The sequence below is a fragment of the Mytilus californianus genome, unplaced genomic scaffold (assembly GCF_021869535.1).
Source record: "Mytilus californianus isolate M0D057914Y unplaced genomic scaffold, xbMytCali1.0.p SCAF_8, whole genome shotgun sequence".
In the NCBI taxonomy this organism is placed as follows: Eukaryota; Metazoa; Mollusca; class Bivalvia; order Mytilida; family Mytilidae; genus Mytilus; species Mytilus californianus.
The window spans coordinates 113,399,219-113,413,410 of record NW_026262734.1 but is presented as its reverse complement, the minus strand read 5'-3'; the positions used below and the strand labels follow the sequence as shown (position 1 = coordinate 113,413,410).

Here is a 14,192-nt window from a genome sequence, read left to right as displayed (position 1 = left end):
TTGATACAAAATTAGAAAAAAATTAAAATACTTGATACAACTTTATTTCAATTACTGTGAATTCATTTAATTTTTGTTCTGAATCAATTTTCCTTGACAAAAAAAAAAAGAGTGTTATCATGGATTATTGATTATGTAGTTTGACATATTCAGCAAACAAATTTAATTGAAATTTGTATTTTGTTGAGTATAAACTCTTTGTCCTCCTATACACACGAAATACCACAAAGCAATACCACATTTAAGGAATGACTGTTATATTTTTTCTGTCTATGAAGAAATAACATAAAAAATGTGGTGCACACTGAATAACCCGTGTAGCGGGTTATTTAAAAGTGTGCCCAACATATTTTAGGTTATTTCGAATAGACAGAAAAAATATTAAAGTCATTACTTATAATTTAATTCTAAATTCAATTTTTAAGGAGTAAATTTTGAAAAAAACGTTGGTGACGTCACTGTCACATGACAAAATTATGTCTATGAGCTGATAGACAAAACACTTTCAGCCAATCAAAAGACGTGTTGCATCCAAAATTAAATTATTATTTAATAAAGAATCAAAAGTATAAGATATGTTCCAATGCTTTCAGACTATTTCTGACTGGGAACATATCCCAGATATGTCAATGGTACCAAAAGGTAAACGTGAGTAATAATAAGTAACTATAAACAATATATGTGTAAAATAATGAATATACATAATACATGCTAACACTAAACTAAACTTGAACAATCAATTACCGTAAGCCAACTTATTTATTGCGAGCCATTTATTTATTCAACTTTAGGAGATAAAAAAATAATGGGACTATAAATTGACACAAATGTGTCAAACTTTGGAGATTCTGAGATATGAATACACCAATAAAGTTAGAAAATCACAAAAATAAATAATTGTCAAAAAAGACCAAGGAGGAAAAAAATCTGTGAAAATAAGTTGGTTTACAGTATAAAAACATAATATGTTAAAAAAGTTAAAATTACATTCTTAATACAATAACAATCAAATATACCAATTCCCTGCTGGCATATATTTATAAATACAATCCCACAAATACAAACCCATTCCCTTTTAAATTTTAAGAGTATACTCCCTCCTACTGCAATTCAACAAATAGATAATATACCGATAGAAAAACCCAAATATGTAAATCAAATAGAAGCGTCTCATAATGTAAGTTAATAATGTCTCCAGCAAGCATGCAATTCAACAGATGTCCAATCAAATACAAAATCTAATTATAGTTTCAAATAGCTAAACTATAATATGCAGATACAATAAAGTCTAACAAATATATTATCCTCTTTTTCAAAAACAGTTTTCAAAAATGTCCCTCTCCTCTTACCATAAAAAAAGTTCCTTCCCTTTTAACCAATAAAAAAGTTCATCAAATGTAAGTTCCTCCCCTTAAACCATTAAAAATGTCAATCAAATAAAAAATTCCCCCTTAAACCATTAAAAATGTCAATCAAATATAAGTTCCTGCCATTTAACAATAACAAATTTTGATAAAATATAAGTCCTGCCCCTTTCGCCATACACTTCTAGATTCTAGATGTAACTCTTAAACATTGTCTAATAATAAAAACAAGCAAGATCAAATGTCTGATTGTCTTTTACCCATTTGTTGTTTCTCTTGTTCAACCTGAGAGAATTCTAATACTGTAATAGTGTAATACTGTCCTGTTGTCCCACCTAATGCGTATGTAGCCTGGGTATACTGTAATACTGTCCCCTTGTTCCACCTAATGTGTATGTAGCCTGGGTCTAAAGCTTTCCTCATTATCACTCATATCACTATCATTCTCTAGTGTCCATTTGTGTATGTACTTCATTGTGTTAGATATCAGTGCTGTCCATCCTGTCTGATGGCTGAAGGTATAAAATAGAAAAAACATATATCATTTATGCCGTGTATACAGAAATTTGTTTGGATTTCAAATTTTACTCCCATCCACCACACCTTAAGTCTTATGTTTATTCCCTTCTATTGAAATCTACATTATTTAAATTATAAATATATTTTTTAAACAAGAAATACATGTATTTTTTTCATAAGCATAGTATTACTTCTCAGAAAATAAAAATTCTAGAATAGTGTTATCAAAAGTTCCAACACTGGATGTTAAACAACCAACAATCAATCAATCCAAAGTTCCAAATCTTTGAATGACTATTAGCAGTGTTGGATCCAAGAGGCACATTTAATCAAAGTGCTTGTGCAAGTTGTTTCAACTACAATTATGTACAAAGGAAGATAACTCCAATTTCAAATATTACTGGACATCATTGATATTTTTAAAACTAGATACTAGAGTCATGCACCATGCAAAATTTTGTGGAATTTTCTGGACAAGTATGATTATACACAGATAGGTCCTCTACAGTAACTGTTATGCCGTCTCCAGTTACTGTTACCACCTTGCTTATTACTTACTTGGGAACCAGATAGGTCTTCTCCAGTTACTTTTACCACCATACTTATTTCTTCCTTTGGAACCAGATAGGTCTTATCCAGTTACTGTTACCATCTTGCTCAACACTTACTTGGGAACCAGATAGGTCTTCTCCAGTTACTTTTACCACCATACTTATTTCTTCCTTTGGAACCAGATAGGTCTTATCCAGTTACTGTTACCATCTTGCTTATTACTTACTTGGGAACCAGATAGGTCTTCTCCAGTTACTTTTACCACCATACTTATTTCTTCCTTTGGAACCAGATAGGTCTTATCCAGTTACTGTTACCATCTTGCTTATTACTTACTTGGGAACCATATAGGTCTTCTCCAGTTACTTTTACCACCATACTTATTTCTTCCTTTGGAACCAGATAGGTCTTATCCAGTTACTGTTACCATCTTGCTTATAACTTACTTGGGAACCAGATAGGTCTTCTCCAGTTACTTTTATCACCATACTTATTTCTTCCTTTGGAACCAGATAGGTCTTATCCAGTTACTGTTACCATCTTGCTTATTACTTACTTGGGGAACAGATAGGTCCTCTCCAGTTACTCTAACCACCCTTTTTCTAACATTCTATACGATTATATTTATTGTTGTGCTTAAAGGGCTGGGTTACTTTTCTTACACTAACATAACAAGATAAATGTTATACTTGTTGTTTCCATGGTTACTTACCTTGCTCCACATCCTCTACCTGTGTCCCCATGGAAAAACTCGTAAAATAAAATCAGATCTTTGAAGTAGGGATCATTGTCATACTTCTCACTGGTTCCTGAATAATAATGAAACATTTTTGAGCAAAGAAGCTTACATCCCAACACCCTCACATAAAGGAGAAGAGCTTAGCTTAGAAGCCTGCTGACATAGTTTTGTTTACTTTGATGTATGATTCTTTACCATTATTAAATTAAATTTGTAGGAAGTGTCATGAAGAATTTAAAGGTCCTATTCAACATGTTCAAGTAATAAGAACTAAAAGTGTAAAAGTCCACATCCAAAAAATAGTCTCCATCTTCATATTTTTTTTTGCAATTGAGCTCATCTGTGGTTTTGATGAGTGGAAGTCTTCACCCTTATTTAAAAAGGACCCAACAAAAAATAATGGGCTATCCTGGAGACAACCAATTGAATTTATTCAAAACTTCTAAACTCTGAATTATTTGAAGTTTGACATATATATTACATTAACACTTGTCTATAAGTATAACTAAAATATGGTTGCAATGAAATAGCGGGATTTCTTGATTAAATAAAATCCAATAATTCCAATCCTCTGATTTCATACAACAATTCGTGATGACATTGCATCAAAACGAATAGGGTATGTGTAGAAAAAGATATAGTTCCTTGTATTTTCTTCTTTGTAACTATTAAATAGCCCATGGTCAATGTAATAAAAAGAATAACTAATCAAAGAATTCAAATATCGATAAATAATCAACTCTTAATGGAACAACACTGATAATCAACTCATTTGCATATTGATATCGCATTCATGAATTAACGTGTTGTGTATCACTCACTGAATATTATCTTCCATTGGTTTATTATCAATTATTCACATCTATCACTTATCAGTGCTGGTAGTATTAAGATGCTGTTTTTACAACTTATTATAGCTGATTATAAATGGCTTGAGGGACAGAAGACAACAGTCTCATTACTCTGTTATATTTTGTAATTACCATGACAAGGTCGATGTCCTAACTGTGTTATATTTTGTAATTACCATGACAAGGTCGATGTCCTAACTCTGTTATATTTTGTAATTACCATGACAAGGTCGATGTCCTAACTCTGTTATATTTTGTAATTACCATGACACAGTTGATGGCCTAACTCTGTTATATTTTATAATTACCATGACAAGGTCGATGTCCTAACTCTGTTATATTTTATAGTTACCATGACAAGGTCAATGTCCTAACTCTGTTATATTTTGTAATTACCATGACAAGGTCAATGTCCTAACTCTGTTATATTTTGTAATTACCATGACAAGGTCAATGTCCTAACTCTGTTATATTTTGTAATTACCATTAAAAGGTTGATGTCCTAACTCTGTTATATTTTGTAATTACCATTAAAAGGTTGATGTCCTAACTCTGTTATATTTTATAATTACCATGACAAGGTCGATGTCCTAACTCTGTTATATTTTATAATTACCATGACAAGGTCGATGTCCTAACTCTGTAATATTTTATAGTTACCATGACAGGGTCGATGTCCTGTAAGGTCGGGTAGGAATATGTCAGCTAACCGATGGGATAACTCTTTGGCTACATCACTTAATCTCATTAGATTTCCTGAACCTGTTGGACATTCCACTTTCAAACTTTCACCATAATAGTAGTCATATCTGAATAGGTTCTCTATAATCAGGTAATTCACTGAAGTATACAAGTTTTTATATAACAAACACATAAAATCTGCTGTTCATAATCTAAAGTATTATCAGGCATATTTTCAAAACCTTACTTTCACCAATACATTCTGATTAGTTATCCTCATCATTATAAAGGATGCCTGCTGTTGAAATTCAAAATAATGATATTTTCATCAATGACATCTTATATTACACCATAATAAATCAAACTCAAAAGGCTGTGTTGCACAGCATTTTCCCTAAGCAATGGAGAATGGTCAATAATGAACATTTACATATATAGAAATATAAAATCTAATTGTGACTGAACTCACAAAGTTATACCTCCCATAACACAACACTTTTAGTATATCTAAAATATAAATGACTTCAAAAAGGAAACAGGGCAAAAACAATTTTACAGTTTTCAAGGAGCAATAATCCCCCTTTAGGTGTAATACCACCAAATCATAGTACGTCACATCCGGTTGCATACGAAAATAGGTCGAAAAAAAATATTCCCTTGAATTTGACAGTTGTAGGTAATTGATCCTACATTTCATTGCAGTAAAACATTTCTGAGTTATAAACATATATCTTGGGTATTTCAAAGCACCATTATTTCTTTATTTGGGGTTTCTATAGAATATTTTGGAAACTTGAGGTTACATGGTTACTAAAGCTTGTACACAGGTTAAAAAAGGGGGAAAATTTGATTGGTTAACTTCCAGTGATGGTTATTTTCTTATATGCAATGAAATGTAATGTGAAATTTTTTCTATAGTACTGGACAGGATAAAACTTTACTCATGCCAAGTATTTCTTTATTTGAAACAAAGATAAATTCTGCACAATTTTTTGAAAAGTGCAAATTTAACAAAGACTAATATGGGAAAATCAATGGTGGTATTACACCTAATATGGGAAGCTGTACATGCACCTTTGACCTTGTGAGTACTCTCATGTGTTAAAATTTCTTGCTATTTAAGTGAAATATTACAAATAATGAAATATTCTGAGTGGATTGAGTCTCCAAAATACATTTTATGAGAAAATTTCCTTGAAATAGGACTTTACCATGAATATTAGTTGACAGAACAAGCCATACTTAGAGTCTTGGGGAGCTTTTTCTCCTTATTTCTTATATTCTGCTATACTAGAAAATTTTTCCTAAGAAATACTTTAATAAATATATAGTTGTAAGTAAATGAAATTATTTTTAAAGCAGTAACAACAAATTATTCACCAAAAGAGAAGTTTTTTATGTCCCTCTCTGGAACGCGGCGTAAATTTAAGTTTTACGTAAGGACTAATTGAAACCTCCTTGGAGATAGTAAACTTTTATACGGATAGTTCATTCAGCTTGAATACTTCAATTAATCATTTATAATAACATTTCTATCATAAATGAGTGAAAGTTACCCCAAAATTTTTATTTATTGGCCTAAAAAGTAAAAATTTTGAGGAAATGAGAGGTATAAATGGACCAAAAGAGACCTTATAAGGATGACAAAGAGGTCCATTAGTAGTATGTATCATCCTAAAGTCATCTTTTGTATCATATTCAACTGTTTGTAGGCAGATGAGATAAATATTTGATCATTTATTGGTCCACACTATATTCTATCATGATGCGGCTTGGTTTGAATTTTTCGAAGAAATTTTGCTCGAATCGCTGTAGATTTTGTCTTACATTATACTAGATTTTTCTCAAACTATTGAACTGATTATGACAAAACTTGACAGGAATGCTTAAAATAACAAGTATCACAAAGGGAAAAAGTCACATTCAGTTTATTTAACAAAAAAGTCTTCTTTAATATGTGGAAAAGGGATAAAATTAAGGTAGTGTCATGCAGCAAGGTATTGTCTAATCAAGATAAAATTAAGGTAGTGTCATGCAACAAGGTCGTGTCATGCAGCAAGGTATTGTCAGGCAGCAAGGTCGTGTCATGCAGCAAGGTCATGTCATGCAGTAAGGTCGTGTCATGCAGCAAGGTCGTGTCATGCAGCAAGGTCATGTCATGCAGTAAGGTAGTGTCATGCAGCAAGGTATTGTCTCATCAAGATCAGTCTGTTTAAGGTAAAATGATGTAGTAGTAGACTGGGTAACTCTTCCTGACTCATACCCATTCCCTACTGGGGAATCAGACTGATTTACTTCAGCTCTTCCTCCCTTGTTACTTGGACCACTTTATTGTTCTCGATTTAATACTTTCTAGCAAATCATATAGGTTACTCCATTATTGTTCCTGGTTTGCTATCTATTTTGGATTCATGATTTTTCTTTAGGTACCAATATTCTTGGAAAGCAGATTATTCTCCCTGTTAATTACTTACTTGAAATTAGATAGCTTGTCTCCAGTAACTGTCACCACCAAACAGGTTACTTGTTATCCTTGCTAGTTACCGTCTTTAGGTGTGTATAGTACGCAGGTTTTTACCCTGGGAATGATTTCTGAAAAGGGGGGTGCGTATTATGTATGGCTACACTGTTCTTTATACTTTTTTTCAGGCCGAATTTCGACCAAGAAACCAGGTGGTCTGGAGGAAAATATTTTCGTAGCGTAAATTTGATTGTTGTTATGTTTACATGAATATTTGTACCTTATTGTATCTGATTTGTTATGTTATATGCAAATAAAGTTCATTTAAATGCTTTAGTAGTTGTTTTTTGCGTTTTCTTGTGTTCTCCGTTGCCGCCTGGAAGTTGCATTTGATCATGTCCAAATTAGAGATGAAGGATTCTGTCAATGGCCAAATTAGTGTTGGTGTTTCCCGAGTTTATAACTTACTTTTTATATGTGTTCTAACAAGGAATACAGAAAGTAAATGTATGAAAATTGAATGAAACACGCCTGTTTGATGATAGCGACCGCCATTGTTTTTTTTTTCACTTTCGTAGTATCAGGTGATCACATGTCATGTGACTTTTAACGGTTGTAAAAGTTGAATAAAGTGATAATTTCAAACACATTTTAACTTTGTAACATTTAAAAAAAAACTTAATACAAATCATAAGTGCAGACATGTCAATGCCATCTAGTACACTGTATGGTTTTGATTAGGGAACAAAATTAATCTGTCAGTTGATTTGTTTTACCAACGATTAGACTTCCTAATTGATATTCAATAAGAGTGTGATAATCCGGATTATACGATTCAGTGAGTACCAACAAACAATAAATGAAATTAATAGGGATTAATATATATTTCAGCACTAATTCATCAACATAAATATTACAATTTATTTATGTATTTAAGAATATTCGTAATGATTCCCTATTCTGTACAAGATTCACCTACTGCGATTTGCATTTAAACAACTTCCTGTTGTTCTCAATCAAACACATCCGTGGAAACAATAAAGAATCAAACATTGTTTGCTAAATTATTTATTCTGCAACAATATTTTCATTATCCTGTATTCAACTAGGACTGGAGTTCAATTTGTCTCCTAAAAGAAATCATTTTCAATGGACGCATTTTACCGAGTTTCAAGTTAGGATTTTTCAAGAAAGTCCCTGCGTGTTAAGCAGCAGAACCTTTTTTTCTCAAGTTTCAAGGGCGAAAAAGGGGGTGCGTACTATGCATGAGTGCGTTTTATACACACCAAAAGACGGTACTTACTTGGGAACCAGATAGGTCCTCTTCAGTTACTGTAACCACCAAACAGTTTACTTGCTATCCTTGCTAATTACTTACTTGGGAACCAGATAGGTCCTCTCCAGTTACTGTTACCACCAAACAGTTTACTTTCAGACTCTCCAGGTTCATACCCAACCCTAGCTGTGTTGTCGTCCAGTACAAAGGGTTGTTCTTTGTGGTGCTGTGATAAATTACAGAAAAAACATTTGTAACAACTTATTGTGAAAGTACATACATTTATAGAATCAAATTTTTGTTATTTGTAAAATAATTACTGGTTTGTGGTTTTAAACTTAAACACTTAACAGATTACAGGGGTAATGAAAATAGTCCAGGGTTTTTTTAAACCATGCAATCCACTGACATCAGAAAATGTGTACCCAATCAATTAAAGTCAATTCACTTAAACATAGTCATTTTCTTAAGGATTGTTTGCAGTTATTTCTTCTTATTAGTTGTAAACCTTCAGGAAATCAGTATTAGGAACGATACAAACAGCATTCATTGAAATTAATTTTCTTTTTTTTTTTTATCTTAGATTGAGACCTTTAGCAAATATGTTTGTGAAATTTGTCTAGTTTTCTAAAACTTATACAAATTCTCTATGCCATCACTTTCAATTCAAATAGTATAACAAAGCCTTTTTCTGTAAACAAAACTTTTCATAAATTTTTATTCTTATTCAAATCTATGTAAAACAAGCATTCTAAGAGTATTACATGCAATACATAGTCCACTACCAGTTAAAAATTCATTGACTGGAACAAAATGCTAACTTAATCAGTAATTTGTAATATTTTCTATATTCAAAAAAAATAATTCCAAATATCTCCTGGTGCAAATATTGAACACTTAATCTGTTTACACTAAAATATATGAAAAGTTTTTCTGGTGAATAAAGTTTCACAAAACGAGCTGTATCAACAAGATTAATAGACAGATTGACAGAAAAATCATCTGAACAGAAGAAATTCAAACTTGATCTATAACTTATCATGGTTAAACTATATAACAAATATCAAATCAATATCTCAAGCATGACAAACAAAATGTAGAAAACTGATTATTTGTATGAAAGTCCCAGGACCATAACTCTGCAAAAAAATCATCCCAACCAAACAAGATTTGAACTTGACCTATAATTTGTCATGGTTGAACTATGTACCAAATATCAAATCAATATCTTCAAGCATGATGAAACAAAATGCAGAAAACTGATAAATTGCATGAATTTTCTAAGTCCAAGGACCAGGCCTCTGAGCAAAATCATCAGACTGGAACAAAATTCAAACTTGATCTGTAACTGGTCATGATAAAACAATATACCAAATATCAAATCAATATCTTCCAGCACGAAGAAAACTGATTTGCCTGACTGACAGATGGACAGGAGGACAGACGGACAGAGGGACAGAGTGCAAACTTAAAGACCCCTTTGGCATTGCCAGAAGGGGACTTAACTAGAGGCTCTAAAGAGCCTGTGTCACTCACCTTGGCCTATGCATATTCAACAAAGGACACTGTCTTAAGATTGTAGATGAGAATAGAATTCATGACAAAAATCTCTGTTTTGTTTATTTTGTATTGCTGATCATTTAGTCTGTTTAGTGGCCAAGTTTGGTTAAATTTGGCCCAGTAGTATCAGAGGAGAAGATTTTTGTAAAAGTTAACAGACGAAGACGATGGATGACGGACGCCAAGTGATGAGAAAAGCTCACTTGGCCCTTTGGACCAGGTGAGATAAAAAAAAGAGTTACCTACATTTGAAAATGCTATGATTAAACAGAGTTACCTACCTTTGACAAAGATCTAATACCATAAGGTGACAGAAACTCTTTCTCATTCAGAAGATGCTGGAGAACTTTTTGTAGCTTTTCTTTGTTAACAATGGCCAGTAACAAAGTTGGGTTTGGCTTTTTCTCTCTGCCACACATAAATGATATCTGTAAAGCATAGATGTAGAGTCAATACTTGATTTTTGGATGATTTGTTTATAAGTTATGCCACATGAGGATTCTCTCATAAAAAGATGGTCTCTACTGTGGTTTTCAATAAGTAAAAAAAATATGACTTTATAACTCCTTCAGCTTCATTGTAAAAGAGAGGCGAAAGATACCAAAGGGACATTCAAACTCATAAGTTAAAAATAAACTGACAACGCCATGGCTAAAAAAGAAAAAGACCAACAGACAAATAATAGTACACAAAACACAACATATATGATTTTTCATTAGAATTGAATAAAAGTTATCATGGTTAGAAAATTTTCAAATGGATAATACCAGTCGAATTTTTCCTTTCATCCTTATTCATAACTACAAATTTAACTTGGTTATCGGACAAATCTTTACTGATCTTACCGTTTTAGACAAATCTTTTCTGTTTTCCAGAAACCATTTCGTTCTTTTATAAAATCCTGGGAATTGTTTCATGGTATCCTCCCTGAGAACCGTACAGGAGAATAAAGGAACCAGTCCAACCATGGACAGGATCTTCATTGGACAGGTATGATTGTTAGTGTGTAAGTGGTCATAGTAAAACCCATCCTTCTCATCCCATAGACCTAAAATATTAGAGAAACAAGTATTTTAAGAGTATTGCATGGCAATACATAGTCCCCTACCGGTTAAAAATCCATTGTACTTGAACAAAATGCTAACTTGATCTATAACTTGTCATGGTGTAAACTTTATAACAAAGATCAAATCAATATCTTCAACATGTTCAAGCATAACAAAAAAAAATGTGTCCAAGGACCATAACTCTGCTTAAAAAAATCATCCTAACCGAACCAAATGTGAACTTGATCTGTAACTTGCCATGGTAAAACTATAAACCAAATATCAAATAAATATCTTCATTCACAATGAAAAAAAAGCGGAAAACTGATTACTTTCTTGATTATTTTTTAAGATCAAGGACCATAACTCTGCATGAAATCATCAGAAAGGAACAAAATTCAAACTTGATCTGTAACTAGTCATGATAAAAACTATATACCAAATATCAAATCAATATCTTTAAGCATGACAAATAAAAAGGGTGGAAAACTGATTACTTGGGTGAATTTTCTAAGTCCAAGGACCATAACTCTGCACAAAATCATCAGACCTGAACAAAATTCAAACTTGATCTGTAACAAGTCATGATTAAACTATATACCAAATATTAAATCAATATCTTTAAACATGACAAAAAAGTGCAGAAAACTGATTACTTGCGTGAATTTTCTAAGTTCAAGGACCATAACTCTGCACAAAAAAATCAGACTGGAACAAAATTCGAAATTGATCTGTAACTAGTCACGATAAAACTACATACCAAATATCAAATCAATATCTTCCAGCAGGAAGAAAAAAAGTGTGGAAAACTGATTTGCCGGACTCACGGATGGACAGACAGACAGACAGAAGGACGGACAGAGTGCAAACATTAATTCCCCTTCGACAAATCTGTTACAAGTCATGATAAAACTATATACCAAATATCAAATCAATATCTTCAAGCATGACAAAAAAAAGTGTGGAAAACTGATTACTTGCGTGAATTTTCTAAGTCAAAGGACCATAACTCTGCTCAAAATAATCAGACCAGAACAAAATTCGAACTTGATCTGTAACTAGTCATGATAAAACTATATACCAAATATCAAATCAATATCTTCAAGCAGGAAGAAAAAAAAAGTGGAAAATTGATTTGCCGGACAGACGGATGGACAGACAGACAGACAGAGTGCAAACCTAAATTACCCTTCAACTTCGTCAGTAGGGGACTAAAAAACCTCTTTGATACAAAAAGACTGGTTAAAGATCTAAAATAAAAATTCTTAAAGAGTGCTTGAAGATCTAAAATTAAAATTCTTAAAGACTGGTTATAGACCTGAAATCAAAATTATTAAAGACTGGCTATAGACCTAAAATTCTAGAATTTTTAAAGACTGGCTATAGATCTAAAATTAAAATTCTTAAAGCTATAGACCTAAAATTAAATTCTTAAAGACTGGCTTTAGACATAAAATTAAAATTCTTAAAGACCTGCTATAGACCTAAAATTAAAATTCTTAAATACTGGCTATAGACCTAAAATTTAAAAGAGAAATTGCAGTTAATTTCCTTTCAAGGGAACCGAACAAAAGACAAACAATGAAAAGGTAACAATAGCAAATTTATCTCCAAGTTCAATGATAGAACAAATCTTAAACGTAAGAGAGTAACTGTTTGTATATAAGTGTGAATTATAAAATGTGTTCCTTATCCTAAAATAATAAATCAATCATAATTTCATTCCTCTTATATCCCTAACCATAACCTAATTCTAGCTCTGTTCCAAGTTGAACAGGGCTATTTAATAAATTTAATCAGCTTTAATATATAAACCCTTTTCTTCTGCTAATATCCCTATAAACCATAACCTAACCGTTTATCCAAGATAAATGGGGTTAAACATTGTATCATAGATCAAATTTATTTGTTCAGTGTATGTTCACTGGTGTTAATATGTCTTTCCATTGAGTTAAGCCATTTCAATTGATATTTTATAGTGTGTCTTTCTATGTTGTGATGTTACACTATTGTTTCAGATAAGGGTGAAGGTTTGGTACCATTAAAACGTTTAAACCCGCTGCAATTGTTTGCACCTGTCCTGTCAGGAATCTGATGTTCAGTAGTTGTCGTTTGTTGATGTGGTTCATAAGTGTTTCTCGTTTCTGGTTTTTTATATAGATTAGACCGTTGGTTTTCCCGTTTGAATGGTTTTACACTAGTAATTTTTGGGGCCCTTTATAGCTTGCTGTTTGGTGTGAGCCAAGGCTCAGTGTTGAAGACCAGACTTTGACCTATAATGGTTCACTTTTATAAATTTTGACTTGGATGGAGAGTTGTCTCATTGGCACTCATACCACATCTTCTTATATCTATCTTTATACTATTAATATCCTCAACCATAACTCTACCTTAGACCGTTTCTTAGACTTACTCCATTAGACAACTTTCAAATTCGTGCATTTTTCTAGTTCATTTCCTTTGTCACAACGCTTAAGTTATTAAGTCACAGTATGACCCGATTGTTCAATGACATAATTTATGCCGAGTGACAGGTGTAACTCATTCATTAGCATGATCCATACTTTCTCATTACCAAATTCTAACACAGAATAACCAAGACCTTTGAAGTAAAAGAAAGTCAATTTACCTATCCCATCCTTTTTGTTGATGGCATCAACAATGGCCACAAAATGTTCGAAAAATTTGCTGGCCATATCTTCATAGACATGATCCCTCTTGGCCAGGATGAGACTAATCTCCAGCATGATTAGACAGAAGAATGCCACCCATGCTGTGGCATCAGCCTGGGCAATCTTGCCACCACAGTCTAATGGTTTAGATCTGTCAAACACTCCAATGTTGTCCAGACCCAGAAAGCCTCCAGAGAAGATGTTCTTACCATCAATATCCTTTCTATTTATCCACCTGTAGATAACAATGTTACAATGTGTGAGCAAAACTAGACAGGTTTACTCACCTGTAGATAACAATGTTACAATGTGTGAGCAAAACTAGACAGGTTTACTCACCTGTAGATAACAATGTTACAATGTGTGAGCAAAACTAGACAGGTTTACTCACCTGTAGATAACAATGTTACAATGTGTGAGCAAAACTAGACTTAGATTTATCCACCTGTAGATAACAATGTTACAAAGTGT

The 14,192-nt window shown here is 32.5% G+C and overlaps 1 protein-coding gene and 1 long non-coding RNA gene across 3 annotated transcripts in view; one reads left to right on the top strand and one right to left on the bottom strand.

Annotated features, from left to right (window-relative positions):
• Window positions 1-1,121: 1,121 nt before the first annotated feature.
• The window catches only part of LOC127713042 (uncharacterized), a 44,851-nt gene continuing 31,780 nt past the window's right edge, over window positions 1,122-14,192 (bottom strand). The window contains exons 12-18 of the mRNA XM_052219644.1: window positions 13,679-13,956; window positions 10,849-11,051; window positions 10,285-10,431; window positions 8,546-8,669; window positions 4,686-4,865; window positions 3,148-3,244; window positions 1,122-1,876 (exon numbers count right to left, since the gene is read on the bottom strand). Of these exons, the coding sequence (XP_052075604.1) occupies window positions 1,750-1,876; window positions 3,148-3,244; window positions 4,686-4,865; window positions 8,546-8,669; window positions 10,285-10,431; window positions 10,849-11,051; window positions 13,679-13,956 (1,156 nt within the window). The 3' untranslated portion in view covers window positions 1,122-1,749. The remainder of the gene's footprint in view (window positions 1,877-3,147; window positions 3,245-4,685; window positions 4,866-8,545; window positions 8,670-10,284; window positions 10,432-10,848; window positions 11,052-13,678; window positions 13,957-14,192) is intronic.
• LOC127713043 (uncharacterized) lies at window positions 4,204-4,669 on the top strand. Of its 2 annotated transcripts, none has more exons than XR_007987436.1 (3): window positions 4,204-4,254; window positions 4,387-4,474; window positions 4,651-4,669. It is a non-coding gene; the product is annotated as an uncharacterized LOC127713043 (long non-coding RNA). The 2 variants fall into 2 exon arrangements; XR_007987435.1 differs by lacking the exon at window positions 4,651-4,669 and adding an exon at window positions 4,607-4,630.